This window comes from Syngnathoides biaculeatus, chromosome 7, assembly GCF_019802595.1.
Source record: "Syngnathoides biaculeatus isolate LvHL_M chromosome 7, ASM1980259v1, whole genome shotgun sequence".
In the NCBI taxonomy this organism is placed as follows: Eukaryota; Metazoa; Chordata; class Actinopteri; order Syngnathiformes; family Syngnathidae; genus Syngnathoides; species Syngnathoides biaculeatus.
This window is the reverse complement of record NC_084646.1, coordinates 22876166-22903645: the sequence shown is the minus strand read 5'-3', so window position 1 is coordinate 22903645 and position 27480 is coordinate 22876166. Positions and strand designations below refer to the sequence as shown.

The window sequence follows — 27480 nt, the reverse complement described above, 5'->3', positions numbered from 1 at the left end:
CAGACTACAACTGTAACATTTTCTCCTTACACAGTGTACCCTTCCCATGGACTAATTTCCTGTGGGAGGGTCCAAAGGGGCAGGGTGTACTTGAGCTGGGCACAGCCGATTTTCAGTACCTTGGTAGTCCAAACCTCGGCTATGGAAGCTAGCTCTAGAGATGTGGAATGTCACCTCTCTGGCAGGGATGAAGCTCGAGCTGGTGTGTGGTGTTGAGAAGTTCCAATTGGACAGTTGGGCTCACCTTGACACACAAATTGGGCTCTCATAGCACTCTTGTCGAGATGGGCTGGACACTAGGAATGCCCCACGATAAGAAGCGCCGAACAGGTGTGGGCATGCTGATTGGCACATGTGGCGGTTCATGTATGTTGGGGTTTACTCCAGTGGATGAGAGGGGAGCCTCCCTCCACCTTCAGATCAGGGGACTGGTTTTGACTGTTGTCTGTGCCTATGCACAAATAGTGGTCCAGAGTATCCACCCTTCTTGGAGTCCTTGGAGGAGGTGCAGGAGATCACTCACTTGATCTTTTGGGAAGTTTTAACACTCACACGGGGAATTACACTGAGACCTTTAGGACGTGATTTGGAAGCAGCTGATGTGTACCGGGCAACAATTCAGACATGAGAGGATTTCAGTGAGGCTATGGCGAATTACTTCCAGACGGCATTGAGGAAATTCTGCTCCACCATCCGACATCTCAAGAGATTGAAGCAGTGCTGTATAGTGTAAACTGTACTGTAGGGCCGGGTTGACCTCTACTTAGGATGGTTTGAGTTGATAGACCGAATACCTCAAAGGCCAACTCAATGCTACCAGCAAGCCTTCTATGAAGAAGTAAAGTCTGGCGTCTCTGAGGTGGGCTCTCCTATCTCAGGAGTTGAGGTCAGCATGATATTTGAAAAGTTCCTCGATGTGAATGTCATAGAAGTGGATGAGATCCACCCAGAGTTCTTGAGGACTCTGAATGTTGTGGGACTGTCGTGGATCACATACCTCTGCAAAATAGACATTTAGGGAGTGCCTCTGGAATCTGCAGAATGGGGTGGTGGTCCCCCTTTTTAAGAAGGAGAATCAAATCATGAAGGTTGTGATCTAACTCTTCAGCCTCTATGTTTAGGTCTATTCGAGGGTACTGGAGAGGTGAGTCCATATGGAAGTAAAATCTTAGAATCAGAAGGAGCAGTGTTCTGTCCGGGCCGTAGAGCAGTGCACCAGCTCTACACCCTCAGCAGGATCCTCCATGGTGCATGGGAATTCACCCAAACATTCTTTATCTGCTTTGTGGACAAAATGGCATTTGACCATGTCCCTTTGGGAGTCCTCTGGAGAGAGTTCCCGTATATGGTGTACTGGACCCTCTGATTAGGGCTGTTCAGTCCCTATACCACCTGTGTCAGAGCTTAGTCTGCATTTCAAATACATTTCCAGTGAGAGGAGTCCCCCAAGGCCTCCCTTTGTATCTGCTTCTGTTTGTTACCTTCACCGACAGAAATTTCTAGCTGCAGTCAAGGCATTGAGAGGGTCCGGTATGTGACATCTGAATTGAGTCTCTGCCATTTTGCAGATGACCTGGTTCTGATGGGTTCATCCAAATGTGATATTCACAATGAGTGGTATGCAGCCAACTGTGAAACACGATTAAAATCAGCACCTCCAAATCGGAGACCGTGGTCCTCGGTTCTAAAAGGATGGGGTTGCCTGTTCGGGTTGAGGATGAGATGCTGCCCCGAGTGGAAGAGTTCAAATATCTTGGTGTCTTTTTCATGAGTGAGCTAAGAATAGAGCAAGAGATAAAGAGACATATTGGTGTAGTATCTGCAATGATACAGACCATCTGTCTAAAATAAATAAGGAAAACAAAGGTAAATAAGGAGCTGAGCCAAAAGACATTACTTTCAATTTACTGATCAAGCTATGTTCCTTCCCTCACCTTCGGTCACGAACTGTGGGTCGTGACCGAAAGAACAAGCTTGTGGATAAAAGTTGCCGAGATAGGTTTCCTTGTGTCTGGGCTCTCCCTTAGTGATAGGATGAGACGCTCGGTCATCTGGAAGGGCTTAAAAGTCAACCCGCTGCTCCACTGCATTGAGAGGAGACAAATGAGGTGGCTCGTTCATCTGATTAAGATGTCCCCGGAAGCCTCCCTGTTGAGGTGCGCCTGGCGTGTCCCATGGGGAGAATGCCTCAGAGATGGCCCAGGACATGGTGTAGAGACTATGTCTCTAGCTGGCCGAGGAGTACTTCTGTAGTTCCATGGAAGAGCTGGAGAACGTAGCCATTGAGAGGACATTTTGTGCTTTCCTGCTTAAGATGCCCCTACAACCGTACCCTGGATAAGTGGATGAAAATGAATGGATGGATGCATGGGTAAACAATATAGCATCTTTATGCTTTGTTTATAGTATATCTCAAAACATCTACTTTGCTAAAACTCAATTAATGTTTTTTGTGATGGAATTATATTGATCTTTTCTTCAGACATCAATGAGTGTCTGGTCAACCGCCAGCTTTGTGACAATGGCCTATGCAGAAACACTCCTGGCTCATACACGTGTTCCTGCCCAAAAGGTTTTATCTTCAAGCCAGACTCAGAGACATGTGAAGGTGAAGATGCTCACAAACACACACATGCATGCACGCACGTCTACAAACGCAAGCATCTTGGCTTCCATCTGTTTTCAATAAAGGTTATAACAAAGTGACCTAGATTCCACAGTGAATACTGTATGTTGATCCACGTCCCAGGCCTCAGGTGTTTTGTCTCTGTTCCAGATATCAATGAATGTGAGTCAAATCCGTGCATCAATGGAGTCTGTCGCAATGTGATCGGGTCCTTTAACTGCGAGTGCACCCATGGGAGTAAGCTGGATGCTACCAACACCATTTGCGTGGGTAAGACATCCTGCCACCATGTTGTCCTATACTCAAACCAACTTTTGTGCCCAAGGCCAACATTTGATTTTAAAAAATGGGGACAGACTGTGGTTGTGCATCTGTCGTTGTTCCCTCAACGTGATAGCCACTAGTCATGGGTATAGTCTGCCCTTTATGACGCTGAACAGGATAAACAACTACCTTAAATATAGCAGCAAATTGTCCATTTTGCTTTTAAATTATTTACAATACATAAAATAATCAATTATTTATTGAGATAGAATGAATTAAAAAATTAACACATGCATTACAAAAACATCTTAATTAACCAATTTTAGAACGAAAAATGGTTTGACGCTGTAAATCCTCAGTAGGCCATATTAAAAAACTTGGCCATTTGTGGCTTGTGGACCAGACTTTGCCCACCCCTACTCTAAATTCTTTAGTGTAATGGCTTTTCACTGGGGTGATATCTAAAGTGTACGACTATTTTATCCTTGACTTTTACTATTTGGGAACATCTTTGCATTTTTGTCCCTGGAAAAAGGTCAGTTTCATGTGAATCCATTAATTAGTCCTCGTCCTACGGGGTACAATAGTGGGATTTTTTTTTCAAGACTCCGACTATGCACGCAATGGTCTGTAAGGTGATTTACTGGATAGGTATTTGCATGCATTGCCTTAGTTCAGCTGCACACTGCATTACATTATGCATTGAGTTAAAGCTATGAGTTGACATGTACTGCTCTGCTATTAATAGTCTGTGCTTGTTTGGAGGTTGCTTACTTTTGGAAGATTGCTTGAAGTTGCTGTAAGTGGAGGCTATAATTATTCTGTGAATAAATTGTAAGATTTACATGAGCTGCCACTGTCAGAGAGCTATAACTGTTTCTGCTTTTGGTTTAATTTGAGGGATCATCAGTCTCCCGGAAAGATGAAGGGGCCTTGAATTGTACTTTGCTATTTGGATGGTCTTTTGATTTTGTTTAAAATGTGCAACTAAGTTTGTTCTAAGTTCAACTAACTAAGTTCACTCTCTGCAATGGTGATGTGCTGAAGAAAATATCTTGCTATCCATCTACAGCATCTATCTGTCTGTCTACTAAGAGGCCAAATCTAAGCAGAGTTTGTCTTTAGAAATGTTGTCTTGGTGCAGAGAGATCCAGTCGCTGAACAAAAGCGCTAAAACAAAAAACATATACAGCATCATACAACATAGAGAAATCCTCAGATGTCATGGGAATATGTTCCCCAATACCCGTGAGCAGTACATGAAATGTAGTTTTCTGAAGTAATGCATACTCAACACTGATCCACAAGGTTTTAAGGTTTTTGGAGTAGCACATCTCACACTCCATGTATTCTGCTTTGCCCCCGCAGACAGTATGAAGAGTACTTGTTGGCTGACCATACAGAACAGCCGCTGTGAGGTGAACATCAACGGGGCCACGCTCAAGTCCGAGTGCTGCTCCACATTGGGAGCGGCCTGGGGAAGCCCCTGCGAACCCTGCGAGATTGGTCAGTGTCATAGACTTTCATTGAGGAAGTCATGTAAAAGTGTATAATTATGAAGATGCACATTCCTAGAATAGTAGAACAATAGTAGAAACTCACAATAATTCTTAGAAGACAAAATATCTATGATAACAACATAACATATCCATATGAAATTGGTGACATGATTTCACTGCACTTTTACCAGACGCGGCCTGTTCACGAGGATTTGCTCGCATGAAAGGTCTTGTCTGTGAAGGTAAAAAGACCTGAACCCCTAATGAATAGCTTGTCCCTTGATTCCCATGGCTTCAAATGGACCCCGCTCTTATTTCTTGTAGACATAAACGAGTGTGAGGTATTCCCTGGAGTGTGTACAAATGGCTACTGTGTGAACACTCAGGGCTCCTTCCGCTGCGAGTGTGCCGAGGGCCTCACTTTGGACAGTACTGGCCGCACGTGTGTGGGTAAGAAGAGGAAATATGTGGAATCAGAGCCATGGCGCGAAAGCAAAAATCCTAAAGTGACGAGCACATTTCTACTTTTTAAGATATGCGCAGCGAGCAGTGCTACATGAAGTGGCACGAGGACGAGTGTGGCGAGCCTCTGCCTGGGCGCTACCGGGTGGACATGTGCTGCTGCTCGGTGGGCGCCGCCTGGGGTGTCGACTGTGAAGAGTGTCCCAAAGCCAGCACGCCTGAATACCGGGCCATCTGTCCAAGAGGACCTGGTTTTGCTAACAGGGACATCCTGACTGGCAGGCCCTTCTACAAAGGTAGACTGGAAATCACTGTGAGAAACACATTGCTGTGGGGGGCTACTGATTAGGTTTTTAAGCTTTGTGCTCGAGATGCCGAAAAAACATGCAGTAACTGTTCACGAGCACGCATACGCTTGCCAATATTAATAAGCTGTCACACATGTTGAGACCTGGGAAAACATTGTTTCAGAAAAACAATTTGCTTGTGCTTGTTTCACTGTTGTATTATGAACTGTTTCTGTGAATGCATGTTTTCACACAGATGTGAACGAGTGTAAGGTCTTCAATAGCCTGTGTACTCATGGAACTTGCCGAAACACCATCGGAAGTTTCAAGTGTCGCTGCAACAGCGGCTTCGCCCTGACAGATGAGGAGAGAAATTGCACAGGTACAAACGGAGAAAACAATTTAAATGACCCATGTTATTGAGCTGTTCTTGATTCTGTCTTTGTACATTAGACATCGACGAGTGTCGAATCTCCCCGGATCTGTGCGGTCACGGTACATGTGTCAACACTCCAGGCAGCTTTGAGTGTGAATGCTTTGAAGGCTACGAAAGTGGCTTCATGATGATGAAAAACTGCATGGGTAGGAAACTCACACACACGATCAGCACAGATCAATACAGTCTTTTCTTGATTCTGAAACCTTTTTGTACATTTGAACTGAACTTCCCCTCCCTCTCTATTGTCTTCCTGACGACTGGCAGACATCGACGAGTGCGAGCGAAACCCCCTGTTGTGTCGCGGAGGGACCTGTCTCAACACTGAAGGCAGTTACGAGTGCGAATGTCCCCCGGGACACTCCCTCAGCCCGGATGGATCAGCTTGTGAAGGTGCGGCACGCATCTGTAGATATTTGCTTTCCTGTGAACCCAAAAAAAAAAAAATCACTTTGGGGGGTTTCTATGTCAATGCTGCAAATGGAAAATATATATTTTTAAAGGGCCTCTTTTAAGCCATTGACCTTTAGACTGGCATACCTCCTCCTGCTTACAGTCCTCAAACTCAACTGAAAGAAACTGTAGCAAAAATGATTTCTTTAAAAAAATACTTGCTCGAATTTCACTCAGTAGAGGGCAGACCCTCACCTAGGGGGACTCAAAGGACAAAATAAAAAAAGATCCCGGGTTCATACCAATATTTTTACAATGTTCTATTTTGCCACCTTTGTGGAAATCAGTAAAGAGGTTTTTGCAGCAAGCATACGAAAACAATCAAAACATGGCTGACCTTGACTGAAGAAATGATGCTCAATCTTTTGTGATTTACAATGTCTGTAATTTCAGTTGAGATTTCATTGGTGTAATAACAAAACAAAACAAAACGAAAAAACATTTCCACCCAATTTCATTTTGTTTAACCTGCAAGATGTCATTGTGTGGAGGCGGTGAACACAAAAATATAATAATGTCATTGTTTGTTTTTAGTAGCTTTCTGATATTATGGTTGCCTTTCACACACACCTCTTAATGTGATGCACTCCACTTTAAAACTATTGCAAATTACAACTACAGTACATTATTAAACATATTATTGTCAATGTGTGGGTATTGCTTCTGTATTCTGCCCTTATTAGCGTGTGCAGGCTTTCCTAACATCCAGTAACGTTTGGTTCACATGTTCCAAAAACTCCAAAGAAGAGGTCGTGCATTTGGTAACGGACCTTAATGGGCCATACCCACTGTCACATCATGATTATAGAAAATGTCAATACAATATAAAAATGGAATGTAACAGTACACAACAGTCCCACTTTCTGTTCAGAATCAACATCTAATAATTTGACAAAATATTTTTTCAAAAAAATCACCAGAGATGCAGATCATTCATTCTATGAATATGCGCCACTTGTCACAAATGTTATTTGCTCGTTAAAGTTGTCTGTAACATTTTGTTGTGACCACCAACCAATCAGAGTATGGCAAATGCTGACATCACCAATTATCACACAATTTGAATTTTGATTGTAGAAAGAAGAAACAGCCCGATTATAAATATGTTGATTGATGATTATATTTGAGTTTACGCCTGACAAGCCAGTCAGAGGCTGAAATCATACATGTAGTGAAAGCGGAGCACCAAAGACAACTGCTCCAAAATGAATAAAATAGCTTCTAATCACTGATTACAATTTTCTTGACCACATTTTGGAATTTGTGTTCTAAATGTAGGTCAGTGCTTGGATAGTGTTCAGGGCAACAGAAAAGGCCGTATTGACCCTGATCGTGCACCACTTCTAAATCATATTTTAGGGTTAAGATGATTCGGACAACAATATCTAACAGTTCAGTTTTTCTCAACAGATGTGAATGAGTGCCAGCTGAGTGACAACTTGTGCAAGAACGGCCAGTGCGTCAACATGCCAGGAACCTACCAGTGCTCATGTGACACCGGCTACCAGGCCACGCCGGACAGACAGGGCTGCGTTGGTGAGCGCACACGAGTCCACAATTTCCTTAACATTACCTGAACACCCTGTGATCATACATACAATTGATTATTTAGATATTGATGAGTGCACTATCATGAATGGAGGCTGCGAGACCCACTGCACCAACTCAGAGGGCAGCTACGAGTGCAGCTGCAGTGAAGGCTACGCTCTCATGCCTGACCTCAGGACGTGTTCAGGTAAACGAACGCATTTCTTCCCGCTTGTAGCTGGCAGTTGGAGAATTCAAATTATTTTCCACCTGGATTAGACATTGATGAGTGTGAGGAGACGCCAGACATCTGCGATGGAGGCCAGTGTACAAACATTCCTGGGGAATATCGCTGCCTGTGCTATGATGGTTTTATGGCTTCTATGGACATGAGGACTTGCATTGGTGAGATTATTTTTTTTTCATGTTTTATCTCTCAAGATGTAATTTAATATAGTCATCTGTGCAGTTCAAGAATCACACATCCTTTATTTGTGGCCATTTTTTACACACAGATGTGAACGAATGTGATTTGAACCCAAACATCTGTCTCCACGGCGACTGTGAGAACACAAAAGGCTCTTTCATATGTCACTGTCAGCTTGGATACTTTGTCAAGAAGGGATCCACTGGATGCACAGGTGCACACGCAAATACTAATACATGCACACACAGAAATGTACAATCTGTATGTGAAATGTGATATACATGCAATAGATGCACTTAGTGCAAGTGGGACAAACATGTTCCTTGTTTATGCATGTCTCTCATTTTTATTTTAGAGTTATTCTGAAGAAAGGTACAAAAAAAAGTGAATATCTATTCATTTTACATTTCACTGCCGGTGGTGGAATCCTCTCCAAAACCCACTATTTTCAGCAACCTCCAAAAATGGCATGTTTATTCAGCCAAGAGCAAGCTTTTGTAATGGTCAATAGTTCGTAAAAATAATGTGGGGATTGACCAGTAGTATTAGTTCCCCAAAAAACATAAAATCGACCAAATTTGAAATAGTTTTCTATCCAATGGTTAGGATATGTAAGACACCATTTTATGTAAATATCTAACTTTTGTACATGAAATTCCAATTTATTTATATTTTCATGTAACTGCTCAGATGGGCTTTCACCGAATAAAAAAAAAATACAAAACAAGAATAGTTAATTGAGGATGATGGCTCATATATTTTTTAAAAATGTATTCTACGAAAAGTGTGTGAACCAGATTTCTGGTGATTTTTAATCCTCTGAAAAAGTATTCAATAGTTTCATAAATAATGAAGTGTGATAATGTAGAAATTATTATATTCGCACCCAAGAAAAAGCACCGAGTGTGTCATTGAATTCCGTTGCTAAAAGGTGACACCGTTACTCCCTGTCAAGTGTGAATGACCCTCTCAGTATTCTCATAACCACAATCGGAACAATGAAGTAACAGTGATGACGAGGCTTTCCTTGCCTGTATTTGCAGATATTGACGAGTGTGAGATCGGCGCTCATAACTGTGACATGCACGCCGCTTGCATCAACGTTCCCGGCAGCTTTAAGTGTCGCTGCCGGGATGGCTGGGTGGGAGATGGCATCAAGTGTGTTGGTGAGTGTATTTCCATTTTAACCCAAACGTGATCACTTTTCCAATGACACCGTTCAACATGATTGGACAAAGCATTACTGTGGATTTATTTCTCTTTGTGTGTAGATCAGGATGAGTGCGCCGCAGAGGACCACAACTGCAACCTGAACGCAGACTGCGTCAATACGCCAGGATCATACAGGTGCACCTGCAGAGAGGGCTTCAACGGGGATGGCTTTTCCTGCTCTGGTAAGACTTTTTTTTTATTTATTTTTTTTTTAAAGAGCTTTTCCCAAACATCTCCATACCTACTCTACCCCATGCAAGACAATGTTTCTTGTTGAACCAGAGATGTTGTCACTGACTTCGCATGGCTGTGTTGTTTCTCAGACATGGACGAGTGTGCAGACAACGTCAACCTTTGTGAAAACGGCCAGTGTCTGAATGCACCGGGAGGCTACCGCTGCGAGTGTGAGATGGGCTTCACCCCGACCGAGGACAGCAAGGCCTGTCAAGGTGTGCGCCTCTGCCTCTTTTACACACTTAAGTTACATTCTTTTTTTTTTTTTGTTAAAGGAATAGTCCTTTTTATGCTACAGATATCGACGAGTGCAACTTCCAAAACATCTGCGTTTTTGGAACGTGCCAGAATCTTCCGGGGATGTTCCGCTGTGTGTGTGATGATGGTTATGAACTGGATCGTAGCGGAGGAAACTGCACAGGTTAGGGTCAGGGCTCCATCAGTAGATAAAATCATGCATTTGATTTTTTTCAATCTCTCCATACACTTTCAATGACTTTTCATGTTGCGATGAGCTTGTTTGCGCCGTTTTGTATCACAGACATCAACGAATGCGCCGACCCAGTGAACTGTATCAACGGGCTGTGCGTGAACACTCCGGGAAGTTACCTGTGCAACTGCCCACCTGACTTTGAGCTCAACCCCACTGGTGTTGGTTGTGTAGGTGAGGAAGAATATCCTAATTTTGACTGTAAGAGAAAGCAAAAGTAAACGCCGTTTATGTGTATGGTTCTGATGGACTCAGTCTAGTTACATTTTCATAGATCATTTTCAATCTCTATGAAGATGGTATGTTCTATATTATTAGTTAAGACGATGCATGTATGGTACATGCATAAATGATTACTCACCCTTGTTTTACCATATGCTCTGATTTTGAATAGCATTGCTTTTGAAGTGAATTTCTATTCATTTATCTGCATCTATTTTTCACGATACTGTCTGTCTCCCTTAGATACTCGTGTGGGCAACTGCTTCCTTGACATTCTCGCACGCGGCGATGGAGGAATCTCATGCAGCGCTGAGATTGGAGTCGGCGTAACCAGAGCTTCCTGTTGCTGCTCGCTCGGAGGCGCTTGGGGGAACCCTTGCGAACTTTGCCCTGCCCCCAACTCTAGTATGCATGAGCTCCTGATCTCCAATTTAATTTTAGATGTGATATTCAATATTCTTTCAGTGGCCACAAAATATGGTACACGTGCCCAATCTTAAATTAATACAAGATTGCGATTAGAAATGATCAACTTTGATTGACATTGTCATAGAGGAAAATGTAACAATATTGTTAATCATTGTGGTTTAGGTTTGCAGTGGTTGAGAGCTGTAATGGATCATATTCTGGTTACCTTCTTTACTTACATGCGCCTAACATTACGCAATAAATAAATGCATTGGTATTATTATACATTGCACTTTATTAAATACAGTTCTTCTCAAATTTATCCAATGTTTGTATTGTACTTAATGAGCTACTACACTGTATGAGCCGTTAACAATACATGCGCACATCCTAGTTTCTTATATATATAAATATAAATATCAGTATAGTTTATTGAACACCTAGTTACAAACTTTCTTTTTTCAACAGCCGAATATCGAACCCTTTGCCCCGGAGGAGAAGGTTTCAGACCCAACCCCATTACTGTCATTCTGGAAGGTAAACAAAGCAGTTTCCCTCGTATCTTCCCTTCCTTCTTAGCTCCAAATTAAACTGCCGTCCCACAGTATAGTATTTGATTCATTCTCTAGATATTGATGAGTGCCAGGAGCTTCCTGGTCTCTGCCAGGGTGGAAACTGTGTCAACACCTTTGGTAGCTTCCAGTGTGAGTGCCCAGCAGGTTATTACCTCAATGAGGAGACTCGCATCTGTGAGGGTACGAAGATTCACAACCAGTCATGATCTCCATCCCATTTCTTTCTTATTGCGCTAACTGCACTCCACCTTTCAAAATGTGTAGACATTGACGAATGCACCACCCACACTGGGATCTGTGGACCTGGTACATGCTACAACACACTGGGCAACTACACGTGCGTGTGTCCCCCTGAGTACATGCAGGTCAACGGAGGAAACAACTGCATGGGTAAATGAGCCCTCACATTGTTGCTGTTTGTTTAAGAATGCTGCTGCTGATTTTGTTTTGTCTGTGCAATTCAGACATGAGGAAAAGCGTGTGTTACCGCAACTTCAACGACACGTGCGAGAACGAGCTGTCCTTCAACATGACCAAGAAGATGTGTTGCTGCGCCTACAACGTGGGCAAGGCATGGAACAAGCCGTGTGAGGCCTGCCCCACCCCCGCTACTCGTGAGTGGCACCCTATAAATAAAACCTTATGACTAAAGCCTAGAACAGCCTACAGGATTTTAGTCATTATTACCTCGATTTGTTATCGTGGTCGTGAAGTCGGGTGGCGCTCGGCGTTTTTTTGTCAGCAATGGTAAAACTTCTTGTAGTGTGACATAATCCATGACAAATGATGTGCTTGCATTAGCTGGCTAAAAGAAGTTATATTGCCTGCTTATGAGGCATATTCAAATACTAATATAATGATGAATATACCTCAAGTGCTCCTTAAATCGATAGTCCAAAAGTCATCTCGAGTCATGATGGCACCACGTGTTTTTTTTCTGCCTCTTTTTTCCAAACACATTGCGTATTGCTACGATCCACTGTAAAAAAAAAAAAAAAAAAAATCCACCTGACAGTGTTTGATGTGATCAGATAAAACCCTTTGATAGTAAAAGAAGGTATACGATGGTATCGTAATAAATACCGCGTAGTGTTTAAATCGTCTGACCAAGAGACAGCAAGAAATCTTGCGATCAGGAATGTTTTCATTTGTGTAGTGGTCTGATGGAGACATAAGAAACAAATATGATGCATTTGTGGTAATCTTGCACCCACCCTTTTGTGTTTCAGCTGAGTATCAGTTACTTTGTGGCAACCAAGCCCCTGGCTTTATCATTGACATCCACACCGGCAAGCCAATTGGTAAGGTCATAATTATGCATGTCAGTATTTTGCAAAATAAAGAAAAGGAGTGTATTTTCATGTTTATGTGACAGAAAAATGAAGCATTGTATTGTTTTGCAAACTCTCTACTAAAGTACATCTTGACAGGCTCATTGGGCATCAAGCAAGAAGCTATCCCTCTGACATCTTTGCTTTACTTTCCCTCGTAAAATTCTGACTTTTTTATTGCAATGTTATGACTCATCTGGTAAGTACATAACCATGCGTCTTGAAAATATACGACCTTCAGAAAGAAAATGGAACTTCATTCCTCTATTATTTCAACTTTAACCAACAAAAACACTTTTCATCTTGATAATATATAATTATTTTTTCTCAATAATAAACAATGTCATTATTTTAAATTATAATATTAATATTAAGTATACTACAATATAAGTTTATTTTCACATGATTGCAGCTTTAATTTCCTTGCGTGATTTCCTCTCTTTTCAAGTGTAACCTTAATTATAGGGTAAAATCCAGATGTTCGTGTATTGTTTTTTTAAACTTCCCACTCCTGGGTGGCCTCAACAATATACATTTGCTAAAACACAAACTTAAATTCATCCACTGGCTAGCTGTGAAGTTCAAGTGAGCCATTCAGAGCCCACAATACAAAACAACAAACACCGTGGTTGTGCACTTGTATATGCATATTCTGAAAAAGGAATAGTTACTGTACATGTGCTTAACATCCTGCTGAACTTGTCAAAAATATTCACTTGCATGGCTTCTACTGGAGAATATCAAACTGGTTGACATCCATCCATCCATCCATCCATCCATCCATCCATCCATCCATCCATCGTGTGGCATCCTTGTGTGCAGATATTGATGAGTGCCGGGCGATTCCTGGTATCTGTGCCAATGGCGTATGCATCAACCAGATCGGGAGCTTCCGCTGTGAATGTCCAATGGGCTTCAGTTATAATAACATATTGCTCATTTGTGAAGGTAACCTTGTAAAATAATCGACAGCAGTTGCGCCCATGTTCCGTGTTGATGTACTGTTTGTGTCCTGCACAGATATTGATGAGTGTAACAGCGGGGACAATCTGTGCCAGCGTAACGCCAAATGTATCAACATTCCTGGCAGTTATCGCTGCGAGTGTTCTCCAGGCTTCAAACTGTCCCCCAGTGGGGCCTGCGTGGGTGAGTGCATGCGATTTGGGCTTTCACCGATGCTGGTTGAGTGTCAGCACTAAAGCAAGTGACTTTCTGTGAAACTCGATTCCAAAACTTAGAATTGGTGTGGATCCACATATACTGTACCATGAAAACAGCTTTCTGTGGTACTTTTAATGCATTGGGTGCATATATTAAATGAAATGACGCCCATTTTATGCAAAATGTATTGAGTCAAGTGTCTATAGAGAACAATTTGTATTTTTTGTCATGCTAAACATATTGTTACATATCTGGATCAAGTAATTATGATCAGCAGGCATAGAAAGATTTTCTTCCCATCTCGTGATTATATGCATTGATTTTGTTGACGAGATTAATTTATAAACTTTTAGGAGTTTTTTTTCTGCCTTTGTGATTGAAGCTTCACTGTTTTCTTAAAAAATGAAGAGGATTAGTATTTGTTTGAAGAGCACTTCTGTTGCATTGTTTCGTTTGTGAGGATAAACTTATAAAATGATTCAGAAATAATATTTTGTGTACAATATTATTATCATTATTACATTACAGTGCAATACATAAACATTTAGTGTGCTCAACAACTCACAGTTTTTCACTGTTTGCAGCAGGGCTCGGTTCTTATCCACAGAAAATAGAGGGGATAGTACCGTGTGGTAGTTACTGAATGTATAGTACTGGTTCATGCTCCACGCAAAATCATTCTTACCTTCATGTCCTATGGATGACATATATATGTATGTTTTAGTTTTTTTTTCCCCCTGGATTTCTCCAACATTGTGAAAATGCTGCCTTCAATCATGCTGTCCTTGGCTCTGACAGACCGCAACGAGTGCCAGGAGATTCCTAACGTGTGCAGCCACGGCGAGTGCATCGACACCCAAGGCAGTTACCGCTGTCTGTGCCATAATGGCTTCAAGGCGACTGCAGACCAGACCATGTGCATGGGTGAGAGGGAGGATCCACAAGTCAATGTGTGACTATTTTTTTTTACCCTTGCTGTGTTTCACTCACAATTCTCGCATGTATTTTTCAGATATTGACGAGTGCGACAGACAGCCGTGTGGCAACGGTACCTGTAAAAACACTGTCGGGTCCTACAACTGCCTGTGCTTCCCTGGCTTCGAGCTCACTCACAACAATGACTGCATGGGTACGGATTACAAAATATGCTCTCAAAATTTTGCTTTTTGCCAACGCGGTGGTCACAGCGCATGGTGACGCCAGGATCGTGATGCCTAATTGAATAAATAATTAGAAAATGTGGCAGTGTAGCTGTAGTTTGCAAATATTAACACCTTACTGGTTGTTGTGAACTTTTTATACATGTAAATACATTACAGGTTTAACCCTAAATGTTCACCTTGTAGACATTGACGAGTGCAGCGCCCTGCAGGGTCAAGTGTGCAGGAATGGACAGTGCATCAACGAGCTGGGTTCCTTCCAATGCCTCTGCCATGAAGGCTATGAAAACACACCTGATGGGAAAAACTGTGTCGGTAAGTCTGATCTATGAGGTCGATAAAACTCCTGATATTATGTATATATGATATGTTTCGTGTTTCATGCTTTGGCTTCTCCATCGATATTCATGACCTCCACATTTTGCACACTACACTTTTAAACAAAAATGTGCCACCTGGAAACCTCTCTAGCCAAACAACACTATATTTGGTTTCAATTATTTCACAGCTACAACTGATTTTTCAAACTGGCACATTCTTCATCATTTCATCTTCTTTGGTTGCCCTAGAATTTGATTGAAGGCTGTCCTATCAAAACAATGTGATCCACAGTCATTTTGGATGCAGTGGCCGCAGCTCCCACACACAACTGAGGGAGAGAGAGAGAGAGAGACAGAGAGAGAGATGGAGTGCTCAGTACTCTTGGTGTTTTGGTGAAAGTAACAGGTGTTAGCATATTTAAGGGGCTGAGGTCCGAATAAAGTCACGAGTCATTGCTCTTTAAGTCGAAGTCTTGTAACATTTTCTCAAGTCATGTATAAAGTAATCAAATTCATGACTGGAGTTTGCCTCGACTCCAAGTCGTGTGACTTGAGTCCACACCATCCACAAAAGATACTCACTAAGTATACTGTAAAACCACCAATATTGAAAAATATACAGTAGCAAGATTTTCAGAAGCTAACTGGCTTAATCTGCATTCTGTCATCTATGCTTGTAGAGGGGGTGGTGAAAATAACTTTTCTATTAATAAAAAAAATTGTTGTGGATTATGGCTTTAATTCCATACTTTATTTTTCTGCAGATATCAACGAATGCGTGAGTCTGCCTGGTACATGCTCACCAGGAACTTGTCAGAATTTGGATGGATCCTTCAGATGTATTTGTCCTCCGGGGTATGAGGTGCAGAATGACCAGTGCATTGGTAAGACACGGACATGAGCACTTATGGTAGTAACTAGCAAAAAAATAAAATAAATGAAGATAAATCTGGTCTCTTCACCACTCACACCATGGTCTTATGTCCCTATGCCTTACCAGACATTAATGAGTGTGAAGTGGAACCGAACCTTTGCCAGTTTGGCACATGTACCAACACCCCTGGCAGCTTCCAGTGCACCTGCCAACCGGGCTTCGTGCTCTCTGACAACAAGCGGCGTTGTTATGGTGAGACAAAGCTCCTTGTTATCATCAGTGGGTGGAGGTCGTGACCAAGAGGCTTTAAAAATTTGCTTTAAAACGGACAGATGGGCCAGCTCGGTCAATAGATGAGCTTAAAAAACAAAGTTTTCTTGTGTCTAAGTAAAATATGTACAGGTATTTGAATAATAAAATAATAATTATTTTTACAGTCATATTTGAATTTGCTACTTATATTTAATATATTTGTAATTAAATATCCAATATTTCATCAAGTGTTCAATATGACATCATTCAGAAGTATTTTTTATCTGTGTGCCATAATTGATTTATCCAATATACATAAAGAGATACACAAACAACCAAATAAATAAGCAGATAAATACATAAAGCCAAATACATATTTGAAAAAAAGAGTAAGAAAAAAACTGTTATGGGACTTTTGATGGGTCACCCTGCTATAGATGAACCTCTGTAGCTGCTGTTTTTACCATTAAGTATTGCCAGCCGATGCCCTTGATCCGACTGATTCTCGTGTTTTCTCCGACAGACACCCGAGAGAGTTTCTGTTTCACCAAATTTGAGGTCGGAAAGTGTTCTGTCCCAAAAGCTTTCAACACCACCAAGGCCAAGTGCTGTTGCAGCAAGATGCCCGGGGAGGGCTGGGGGCTCCCTTGCGAGCTGTGCCCCCGAGAGACCGAAGGTGTGTAACACACATGCATAGACGTATTCGTACACTTGTTATGAAGCCATATAATGTACTCTCAAAAGACTACAGTACAAAATCATGCAAATGAAGCTCCAAATGTTCATTTGTCAAGGTTCTGATGGTCTCCGCTAACACCGGAGCTGTTTATTGTTAAGTACTGCTTCTGATCCAATGAAACTATTTGAAGGCTGTTAGTGAGGTCAACGACTTTGAAGTGGCATGCTTTAGTTTTGCATGAGTGTTTCTGTAGTCTGTGTGAAAGAAAAACATTTCTGTAGTCCATGTGCATATTCGTGGTCTGGAGAGCATTTCAGCAGTATGTTTGAGAGTGTTTTAGTAGTGTGTGATGCTATTCCAGTTGTGTGCGAGAATATTGTAATAGTCAATATGACTGAAAAATTCCGTAGTGTGTGTGAAAGTCATACTTATGATACAAGACATCCATACATTCATTCACAAAAAATGTGTGAAGAGGCTGAATTAATGTATGCGCATGATGACATTTGTAAAATAATGAAACTGACCTTTTTGTTGTGTTTCCCAGCTGCTTTTAACACTCTGTGTCCATACGGCCACGGAGCACTGCCCGGACCCGGCAATGCTCGTGAGGGTGCGTACTACATCAAACAATTTGAATAAGCCAATCTGATGGGATATTGTAAAACATAGGTCTGAATGTATTTTTTATTCCCTGTAGATATGAATGAGTGCCTGGATAACCCGGGTATCTGCCAGAATGGTATTTGCATCAACACAGATGGTTCATTCCGCTGCGAATGTCCTTTTGGATACAACTTGGACTACACTGGAGTTAATTGTGTCGGTGGGTTGGTTTGCAATTTGTTTATTAGGTTTATTAGAATAGACAGTTATCAGAGACACTAGATGAAAGTACATTTTACACGTGGCTCCAGTGCCTCAAAGTAATAAGCATTATGTCCCATTTGAGCCACTTAAGTAGCTGCCTATGGTTCAATGTGGAAAAAAAGGTCAACATGCAATTGTATTGATTTGGAACGATCTCCACTCTTGTCCTTTGCAGACACGGACGAGTGCTCCATTGGAAACCCGTGTGGAAATGGAACCTGCACCAATGTGGTGGGAGGCTTTGAATGTTCCTGCCAGGAGGGCTTCGAACCTGGACCCATGATGACATGTGAAGGTCAGCCATCCACATTATCCATCCATTTACTGAGCCGCTTATCCACGCAAGGGTCGCGGGATCCACATTATTATTGTTATTATACTATATTCAGTATTATACACAGTATGATACGTCTCCGACCTGCAGACATCAACGAGTGCTCCAAAAACCCTCTGCTGTGCGCCTTCCGCTGTGTGAACACTTTTGGCTCCTACGAGTGCATGTGCCCAGCCGGCTACGTGCTGCGAGATGACCAGCGCATGTGTAGAGGTCAGAGAAGAGTGTAAAAATGTACTCATTTAGAGAACATTATCCAGGCTGATGACCATTTACCTGCTGGCCTTTTGCCAATTAGACCAAGATGAGTGCTCAGAGGGCCTGGATGACTGCGACTCCAAGGGTATGATGTGTAAGAACCTGATCGGGACCTTCATGTGCATCTGCCCACCTGGCATGCAGCGCCGGCCTGATGGAGAGGGATGCATGGGTGAGAAAATAGCAATCTTTTTTCAAAAGATTTTAGAAATGTACTTCTTGCCACATTGTACTTACTGTACTGTGCCTTGTAACACAAAACAATTTACCACAGGAATTTGGGGGATTTAATTTTACTTTTCAAAGTAGCTTTAACACAATGTACTTTTTAGCTTTATACGAGTATTTTTGGGAAGAAGTAATGCTACTTTTACTCCATTCCTCCTTACTTTTACATTGAGATACATTTGGCTTGCTACTTTTATTTTTTTTAATTCATTATATGCTTGCACAATCTTTATCGTGTGGTTTTCATAGGCTATACTTTGTGCGCTGACACAAGACTGTTTCACCAATCCAGTGCAACTACTAGTGACATGTGACTTGCTTGGACCAATCAAATAGAGCCAGGCAGTCACATGACCGCACACGAACGGCTCCATTTCCAGTCCTGGCACAGCTGGTGTAATTAAAAAAAAAGTGGTGGGCGTGATCACAGCCAACTTTATTCGCCACCGTTCAAAGGGGCTTCATTCATTCATTTCCTTTCAATGAGGCACAATGACAGTCTCGCATGCAAGTACACGTGCCCCCCCCACCCACCACCACCACCATAAACACAGTTTTTACAACCAATATTACGTTTGTTAGAGTCTGCATTGAATAACAGCAACAATTCACTTATAAAGTGGATGCGATGATTAAAAGTAGATGCTAATGAGATGTACTGATGCATCTGGGTCATGTCTCTGTGTCCTTCTGTGGACGTGCAGACTTGAATGAGTGCAGAGCCAAGCCTGGCATTTGTCAGAACGGGCGTTGTATCAACACTGTGGGCAGCTACCGCTGCGAGTGCAATGATGGCTTTGAGCCCAGCTCCACTGGAACTGAGTGCATAGGTAAGACATTGATAAGCTACTCTAATACATTTTAATGGAGATGTTGTAAGTAAATCCAGTTGAAACCTACAAAAAGCATGAGTCGTAATTTTTTTCCCCCACCCTCCTCCAGACAACCGCAAGGGATTCTGTTACATGGAGGTCCTGCAGACGATGTGTCAGCAGTCGTCCACCAACAGGAACAGCGTGACCAAGTCCGAGTGCTGCTGCAACACGGGTCGAGGCTGGGGCTCGCAGTGTGAGCTCTGCCCGCTGCCGGGCACCGTCCAGTACAAGAAGATGTGCCCTCTTGGGCCCGGCTACACCACAGATGGCAGGGGTGAGTAGCGTGTTTGTGCTGACTCTGAGCTCACTTGAGATTGAATGCGATTGGTTGATTCTGAGCACAGCCACATCCCACTTAAAGTAGGGTGTGCACACTTGTGCAACAGCTTTTACTGTCACTTTCCTTCTCAAAAACATTAAGAAAAAAATAACGAGTTTTTCAGGTTCCAGGGTTATTTCATCTGTGGAAACTGAACTGTTTGGAAATGTTCAACTTGGCGTTCTATCCAGATATCAACGAGTGTCAAGTGTTGCCGGAGCTGTGTGGCAACGGTCAATGCATCAACACTATCGGATCCTTCCGCTGCCACTGTAACGTTGGATACAAGACCGACTTTACTGCTACCTCATGTGTCGGTAAGGTTGACCCCTATCCAGAATTAGGTCCTTTTCTGATTTTGAGCAATGTTGTGGTTATGCTCCAGCATCCTTGCTTTCTAGTCCTCATTGATGATTAATGCGGTTTACAGACATGGATGAGTGCTCGCTGTCCCCTAAGCCCTGTAACTTCCTGTGTAAAAACACAGAGGGTAGCTACCTCTGTTCCTGCCCAAGAGGATACAGCCTGCAGCCTGATGGAAAGACATGCAAAGGTACAAACAAAGATTCATAGCGTGTCATTTGCTCCAAACTTTTCATTATTCCTGCTCAGAATGATCTCTTTTAATGTTGACTTGGAATTGTTCTGAGAAAGATTTGGACACAAGTCACAGCTCAATGACATAATCACAACTCTGGATTATTATTTGAGCCAAGTTACAATTGCAAAGTGGAAAAAAATCCTGGTTTTCAAAGGAAAAAAGTTTTAATCCAGCAGGAATAGTCGTCACATTTATTTCCATATTTTATTTATTTCAAATCACTTTAGTCCTATAGCAGATAAACTTTATTCTCATAAAAATAATTTTCATTAGTTATTTTATGTTAGTGCCTTAAGAATATAGCTCATAAGAATAAAGCTTTATTCTTATTTTTTTATCCCCAGCAAATACTACAACTTTAGCACCATAATATTGCAAGTTTGTAATCATTTTTATTTTTTCGTTTTATTGCCAGTAATAATAAAACTTTCGTTCTTGAACAATGCAACTTTATTCACGTACGAAAGAATAGCTTCTACTATTTTTATATAGCTTTAGTCCTGTAAAATTAAGTGAGTTCATATCAGGCCCAGTTTCAATGGAAAAGGCTCACTTCCATTTTTCTTGTGGATTTTCACTGAGAAATTTTGCATATGCATGCGCCAAAGGCTTGGTGGAGGTCGGTGCTCATTTTTTAAAAAGTATTTATTTATTCATTTATTTATTTTTAATCAACTCATTGTTTCTTCTGTCATGCTAAGATCTGGACGAGTGTTCCACCAAGCAACACAACTGCCAGTTCCTTTGTGTCAACACCATTGGAGGCTTCACTTGCAAGTGTCCTCCTGGCTTCTCTCAGCATCAAACGGCCTGCATCGGTGTGGAGGAGATTCCTGCAAATCATGTTTGCATGCCTTGTGGAGAATGAAATAGTTAATAATCGATTCTGATTTTCCAGACAACAATGAGTGCATGGGTCAGAACAGTGTGTGCGGTTCTCAGGCTTCTTGTGTCAACACTCCTGGTAGCTTCAACTGTGAGTGCTCTAAAGGCTTCTCCTTGGACACCACGGGCCTGGAATGTGAAGGTAAGTGGCCCCTTAGTGAGGCGTCAGGCGGATGTGACCAAACCAGGATAGCGTGATGTTTTGATGTCAAACACTTTTACGTTTGTCAGATGTGGATGAGTGTAGCAGTAACCACCGCTGTCAACATGGCTGTCAGAACATGATGGGAGGTTTCCGTTGTGGCTGTCCTCAAGGCTACGTCCAACACTACCAATGGAACCAGTGTGTCGGTGAGCTCCGCTGACATCTCAATACCGGTGTGGCCATAGCAAACCCACGCAGGCACAGGGAGAACATGCAAACTCAAACCCCCGGTCCTCAGAACTGTGAGGCCAACGCTCTGCAGCTGCGCCACTGTTCCACCCATTTAATTAACCATTCAATTGAATTAACAAGGACTGTGACAGTTTGATCAAGACAGTGGAGGCGAGGCAGGAGTGTTTACATGGTTTTAAGCTTTTATAGGTTATGTTTTTATGTTTGGGCGGCATAGTGAATGACTGAATAAACGTTTTTTTTTAAACCTCAAAACTGCTATTCCCACAGACATTCAGGAAGATAATATAGATTAATATGTTCCAGCATGGCATGTGTACATACATACATGTGTGTAGTGGTACACACGCCTTCCTTTGGTGCAGGCAGCGTGGGATCGGTTCCCACTCAGTGATAGTGTCAATATGTGCCCTGCGACTGACTGGCAGCCAGTTCAGGGTATAGTCCGCCTTTCTCCTGAAGCTAGCTGGGATAGGCTCCAGCTTTCCTGCAACCATTGTGAGGATAAGTGGCTTGAATAATGACATGACTTGTTACAGCATGGCACTATTGTCCAATGTTACAATTCAGAATTGCTCAGTGACTGGGGGGAGGAGGAGTGTAGCTCCCAATTTCCATTTTATTTTGAATCCATTGAGTGTTTCTGCATAAGAATAAAAAAAAAAAAAACTCAACCAAAAAAATGCTTAAAATTATGCATGTTATGTCTGATGGTGACAATCAAAAGTAAGTACCTTTATGTTTCTAAGGTTTTACAGTACATTCTTTTTTTTAAATCTCATTACGTTGTACCTAATGCAGTGACCAGTGGATGTATACAGTACAGACATAAAGAACCTTTGTCTGACACATTTTAGCTTCAAACTCTTTATATAGTTTGGATTTATCTTTTTAGAATAATGAATATACAAGTGGGTGTAGCATTTTTAGATTTAATAATAATAATCGCAGGACTACAAAAAGTAACATGTTCAGTTAAAAAAAGATTATCTTTTGGCTGAGGCTACACTTTCTTCAATTAAACGATCCCAAAACTAAGGTAATTGTTTTTGGCAGTAAAGTAAAGAGGTTGCTGTTAGTAAAAACCTGTAGTCCCTCTTTTTTAAAAAAAAAAAAAAAAACAAAGACCAAGTCCAAAACCTTTGTGTACTGATAGTTTCCAACCTTACTTTTAACAGTCATGTAAAGCACTTTGAGTTACCTTGTGTATGAAATGCGTACTATACTGTAAATGAATTTGCTTGGTATTGCCTTTGCTTACGCTGAATAATTACTTCTCTTCTTTTTGTGCGTGCAGATGAGAACGAGTGCCAGTCAGGTTCAATGTGCGGCTCGGCTTCCTGCTACAACACGCTGGGCAGCTACAAGTGTGTGTGTCCCTCTGGCTTCGACTTCGAGGCGTCCGCTGGCGGCTGCCAGGATGTGAACGAGTGCTCCATGGGAAGCAACCCATGCATGTATGGCTGCTCCAACACGGATGGAGGGTACCTGTGCGGCTGTCCTGGAGGCTTCTTCAGGGCCGGACAAGGGTGAGGCTCCGAAGGAGTCAGTGAATCTCTGATCTCCAATTTAATCTGTTCTGCATTCGATTGAATTTGACCACTAAGTCCACTGTACTGTTGACTATGAGCGCATCACTGTTTTATTTGTATGATGTCGCGTTTTTGACTGTGTTGTCTTGGTCTCCATGCAGTCATTGCATATCAGGCTCAGGCTTCCCTGGCCAATTCGGTGGGGAAGGCGAGGAGGACGACAGTCTGTCTCCTGAAGCCTGCTACGAATGTAAGATCAACGGAGGAGGAAAGAACGGACGACACAAACGCAACGCAAATAAAAATGAGCTTGGTCAGGTAAGTTATTCACCTATTCACAATGTTTGGAAACAGTATGCGTCAAGATTCTTCTGGTTGGAAGAACATGTGTTACTACCACTGAACACCCGCTGTAGCTGAGTACACTAGAGTTTGCTATCAATATCACTCTTTGGACTGTATCATTAAGGGAAAGAACAGAAAAGTCAAGCTCAAGCGATCAGAACCTCATTCGTCAGATAGCAGGGAAATAGACCAACTATATCCTCACAGATTTTTCAGTCAAACAGTGCCAGTAACCAAAGCATTTCATTGCTAGGCTATTTTTTTTAAAGTGCCACAAAACAGGCCCAAAAATGTTTTGTAAATTAAACACACAATAGAAAAGGATAATATTAACTCACAAAGTATGTGAAATTCACTTTCAAAATGGTCAAAGCTTCAGCAGCAAGAGTCAGATACACGATATACTGTGAATTATATCCTTTGGAATGAAGGAGTTGCAATTCTACCGAATGGCCACTTCACGGAATAAGGGTGCTCAGTATTTATACAGTCACAAAGAAATCATACTGTATGCCTGAACCACATGAGGATAGTTTAAAGCCGCCCCCATCAGAATTTAAACCATACCTCAACAATTTAGCACAGTACTATTTATTTTTACTTGTCTTTGCTCGTCGTTTTTAAGCACTTCAGACATATTTAATTCATTTAGGAACAAAACATTTACGTTCGGGGGCACTTTAATAATGGTCATGAATAGTAATCGTAGAACATAAGCTAACACATTGCCTTGCGATTGGCTGGCAACCAGTTCAGAGTGTACCCTGCCTCATGGCCAATGACATCTGGGATTGGCTCCAACACTCCTGTGACCGTTGTGAAGATAAGTGGCTCAGAAAATAGTTGGATGGATAGATGGTTTGATGCTAAGACATCTCTTTGTCTACCATAATCAATTTTAAAGTATTTGATTTCTTTCTACGCTACATCCTGCAATAATTAGACCTTCCCAGATTACGATCATGTTAACTATGTCTGAATTTGTATCACCAGTGGCGGCTGACCACAGAGGGAACTCGGGCTCCGACCCACCACATACCACATTACCTTGAATAAGACTAAAGATCAGATAAAGATTTAACATGGAGGAAGGAAAAAATTAATATTTCACTTAAGGCAAAACGTTTTGAGAGGATTTACCATGGGAAGCTCGGCATGAATAAGTCCAAAGACTTTTTTCAGCACTTGGTTTGGCTCCACGCCCCCCACCTGAGAAGGCTGCACTATTTGCCTCTCCAACTTACCTGTCGAAATGTAAATTATAGCACGATGGTGAAGATGTCTTATCTTTGGGGTCCCTGATAGGAGCCGGTGAGTCTGGCCAGTGTGGACACACAAGCCTCCATCCCCATGAACATTTCTCTGGCCTCGCTCCTCAACAAGGAACCTCTTCTGGAGCTGCTGCCTGCCCTGCAGCCGCTGGAGCACCACGTGCGCTACGTCATCACCCACGGCAACGCCGACGAACACTTCCGCCTGCTGGAGCGCCGCGACGGAAAGAGTGTGCTGAGGCTGGGCAAGAGGCCGCCTCCTGCCGGATCCTACCGGCTCGTTATCGCCAGTCTGCCTCTGTTCGGGCCCCGAAGACGAAACCAGCTGGAGGAGCAGCACGACAAGGACTACCTACAAGGGGAAATCGGGGATGCCCTGCGCATCAAGCTCCACATCCACCTGCACTGAACGCGCTCACGAGCCCTGCCCCTGGACTGACCGCCCTTAAAGCCTGAACCTTTGAATTTTCATCCGCCCTTGTATCCAACAGAGGGTAACCAAGGGCTTTGAAAGACTGAGTCAAGCAGCCCAACTCTACCACCACTTTGTTACTGTTCATATTATTATGGTTCATGTTTTGTGTGATTTAGATTTTCTTTTTCTTTTTCTTCCTTTTTTTTTTTTTTTTACAATGATTATACTTGTGTCCATTATTCTTTTCCACAAGTACTCCTGTGGAGCAGATCGCAGTGAAGCGCGTAGGCCTTCGACTCCCGCCCACACCCCACAAATACACGTGCATCTCAATAAACTGGAATATTGTGGAAAACTTAATTTATTTCAGACGTTCAATTAAAACCCCTTGGAAACTGCAAATTCACTATCTGAATAAATTAGAACATCAGTAACAATTCTAATAATTTTTAATATATTAGTGGGTAAGAATTGACCTGAAATTTTTTTGCTATGTGTTTAAGAATCTATATAATATATGATGTTAATTTTAAAAAAAAATAAACTCATGAAATGGACTTCTTGACAATATTCAAATTTATTGAGGTGCACTTTTAAAAGACATAATGGCACACAAGTCCATGAAGCACTTTTGTAGGCAGGCAAATCCAAAAGAATGCACAACACGGGATTTTTTTTCAGAAAAAAAAAGTTCTGAGAGTTGCCAAGTGATGTCTGACAAAGAATGGGGCATTTTCACGGCGCCTCTCTGGGACATTCATTTGAAACATCACATCTGACTTCATCCTACTGTTTCGTGTCATGTCACGGGGCTGTTTGTGTGAGAGGACTGCAACAATCCAGGTTGTCGTTTGTTTGCATGTGTGAGGTTACCTCAGAGCTTCTCACCCACTGCGATGCTGACATGCTATCCAAAGAGGGTGCTATCATCACAAGCAGGGAATACTACAGTGAGTGGTTTTTACAAAGAAGCTAGATCCGGTCACCGTTGCATTCATTCGGGAATTTTAAGGTCCATTGATTCTCAACCCAGGCAACAGTCACCTGATCAGAATTGTGATCTTAAGGAGGGCCGAGCATTGTTTACACCACCTCACAAAACAGTACCAGTCTTGACAAGCTTTTCGTGATTACAGTATCAATGCATGCACTAAAAAAAAAGTCAGGTCATACTCTTCATTTCTCATAATTTTTTTTCTCTCAAAGAGGAAAAAAAAAAGGTGCTATACAAAATCCCGTCTGCTGTACAAAGAACACAGTCTTGAATCTGGATTGCAAAAGTGACATTTGTTATTAAGTTTGTGCCAGGCTTGATTATTGTTGTTTGTTTGTACTTTGTGTTGTCTCAGTGCTGAAAAAAAAACCATTATCAATCATGCTTCTTGAAATTGTATATTTTTAACTGAAATATAATTGTTGTTTTTTGTTTAGTTTTTTTTCTTTCAATTTCAAGACAGCTTAAACAAACAGTTGATTGATTGAAGGCCTTTTAGTGCTATGGACTGTTGTTCTCATAGGACGTATCCTAAATTTAAAATGATCAACTCTGATGCTGGCATAAGGGGAACTTACACTGTGCTATAAGCGTCAATACAAACTTGACCACCGCCAGCTTGGCTCATAATGGTGCTAAATGATTATGATAATTCTCATTTTGAGCATTCATGGTTTCCGCACTGGGCCAACAGCCTCGGCCATGTTTATCACACATAACCATTTTGTTTATTTCTAGGCTGGAAATCTTGTAACACTTTGTATCCTAAAAGTGTCCTTGTGTCTCTTACCCGCTGTTTCTTTTATTTGGTTTTTTTTTTTTTTTTTTTGACATTTCAGTGCCAAACTTGAACAGTTCCATCAGCATCATCAGCCACTTGCACTGAACTATGATGTGCTTTATTAGCCAGAAACACTTTGGAGTGTCATCCCTTTAAAAGCGAATGCTAAAGTGACAATCATCCATACACGGCACAGTGCTTAGTTGAACGTCAATAAATCACAATGTTTTTTATATTCAGACGCTCGTTTATGTGCAAAGTCAAAAACCAAAGACAGTGCGTCATTGGCTTTTGGTAAGATCTGAATGATTCACATTATCTTGTAAACGTTTGCCCAGTGACTATTTGCAATAAAATATTGTGGGTTACATTTTTAAGTGTTGCTTCCTGGCTATGATTTCTGTACATTTGAAAAAGAGTTCATTTACAGTTAAAAATTCAGTTTGTTTGTTTTTTAATGAAAAGTCAATTGGAGC

The 27480-nt window shown here is 41.8% G+C and overlaps 1 protein-coding gene and 1 long non-coding RNA gene across 2 annotated transcripts in view; one reads left to right on the top strand and one right to left on the bottom strand.

Annotated features, from left to right (window-relative positions):
* fbn2b (fibrillin 2b) overlaps nt 1-27381 on the top strand; it is an 81129-nt gene extending 53748 nt beyond the window's left edge. The window contains exons 19-65 of the mRNA XM_061825612.1: nt 2483-2608; nt 2777-2896; nt 4259-4396; nt 4581-4631; nt 4714-4839; nt 4923-5147; nt 5395-5520; nt 5592-5720; nt 5842-5967; nt 7438-7563; nt 7640-7762; nt 7834-7959; nt 8070-8195; nt 9025-9147; nt 9253-9375; nt 9517-9642; nt 9726-9848; nt 9969-10091; nt 10383-10544; nt 11016-11084; nt 11177-11302; nt 11387-11512; nt 11587-11736; nt 12352-12423; nt 13276-13401; nt 13474-13599; nt 14413-14538; nt 14627-14743; nt 14961-15089; nt 15859-15978; nt 16095-16220; nt 16744-16896; nt 17447-17512; nt 17600-17725; nt 17945-18064; nt 18194-18316; nt 18402-18533; nt 19294-19419; nt 19532-19738; nt 19975-20100; nt 20214-20336; nt 21086-21202; nt 21283-21411; nt 21501-21620; nt 22964-23195; nt 23360-23516; nt 24849-27381. Of these exons, the coding sequence (XP_061681596.1) occupies nt 2483-2608; nt 2777-2896; nt 4259-4396; nt 4581-4631; nt 4714-4839; nt 4923-5147; nt 5395-5520; nt 5592-5720; nt 5842-5967; nt 7438-7563; nt 7640-7762; nt 7834-7959; nt 8070-8195; nt 9025-9147; nt 9253-9375; nt 9517-9642; nt 9726-9848; nt 9969-10091; nt 10383-10544; nt 11016-11084; nt 11177-11302; nt 11387-11512; nt 11587-11736; nt 12352-12423; nt 13276-13401; nt 13474-13599; nt 14413-14538; nt 14627-14743; nt 14961-15089; nt 15859-15978; nt 16095-16220; nt 16744-16896; nt 17447-17512; nt 17600-17725; nt 17945-18064; nt 18194-18316; nt 18402-18533; nt 19294-19419; nt 19532-19738; nt 19975-20100; nt 20214-20336; nt 21086-21202; nt 21283-21411; nt 21501-21620; nt 22964-23195; nt 23360-23516; nt 24849-25223 (6293 nt within the window). The 3' untranslated portion in view covers nt 25224-27381. The remainder of the gene's footprint in view (nt 1-2482; nt 2609-2776; nt 2897-4258; nt 4397-4580; nt 4632-4713; nt 4840-4922; nt 5148-5394; nt 5521-5591; nt 5721-5841; nt 5968-7437; nt 7564-7639; nt 7763-7833; nt 7960-8069; nt 8196-9024; nt 9148-9252; nt 9376-9516; nt 9643-9725; nt 9849-9968; nt 10092-10382; nt 10545-11015; nt 11085-11176; nt 11303-11386; nt 11513-11586; nt 11737-12351; nt 12424-13275; nt 13402-13473; nt 13600-14412; nt 14539-14626; nt 14744-14960; nt 15090-15858; nt 15979-16094; nt 16221-16743; nt 16897-17446; nt 17513-17599; nt 17726-17944; nt 18065-18193; nt 18317-18401; nt 18534-19293; nt 19420-19531; nt 19739-19974; nt 20101-20213; nt 20337-21085; nt 21203-21282; nt 21412-21500; nt 21621-22963; nt 23196-23359; nt 23517-24848) is intronic.
* LOC133503722 (uncharacterized) lies at nt 18187-18786 on the bottom strand. Its single transcript, XR_009795820.1, has 3 exons — nt 18599-18786; nt 18380-18512; nt 18187-18288 (listed from the first exon to the last, which is right to left on the bottom strand). It is a non-coding gene; the product is annotated as an uncharacterized LOC133503722 (long non-coding RNA).
* Nucleotides 27382-27480: the final 99 nt, after the last annotated feature.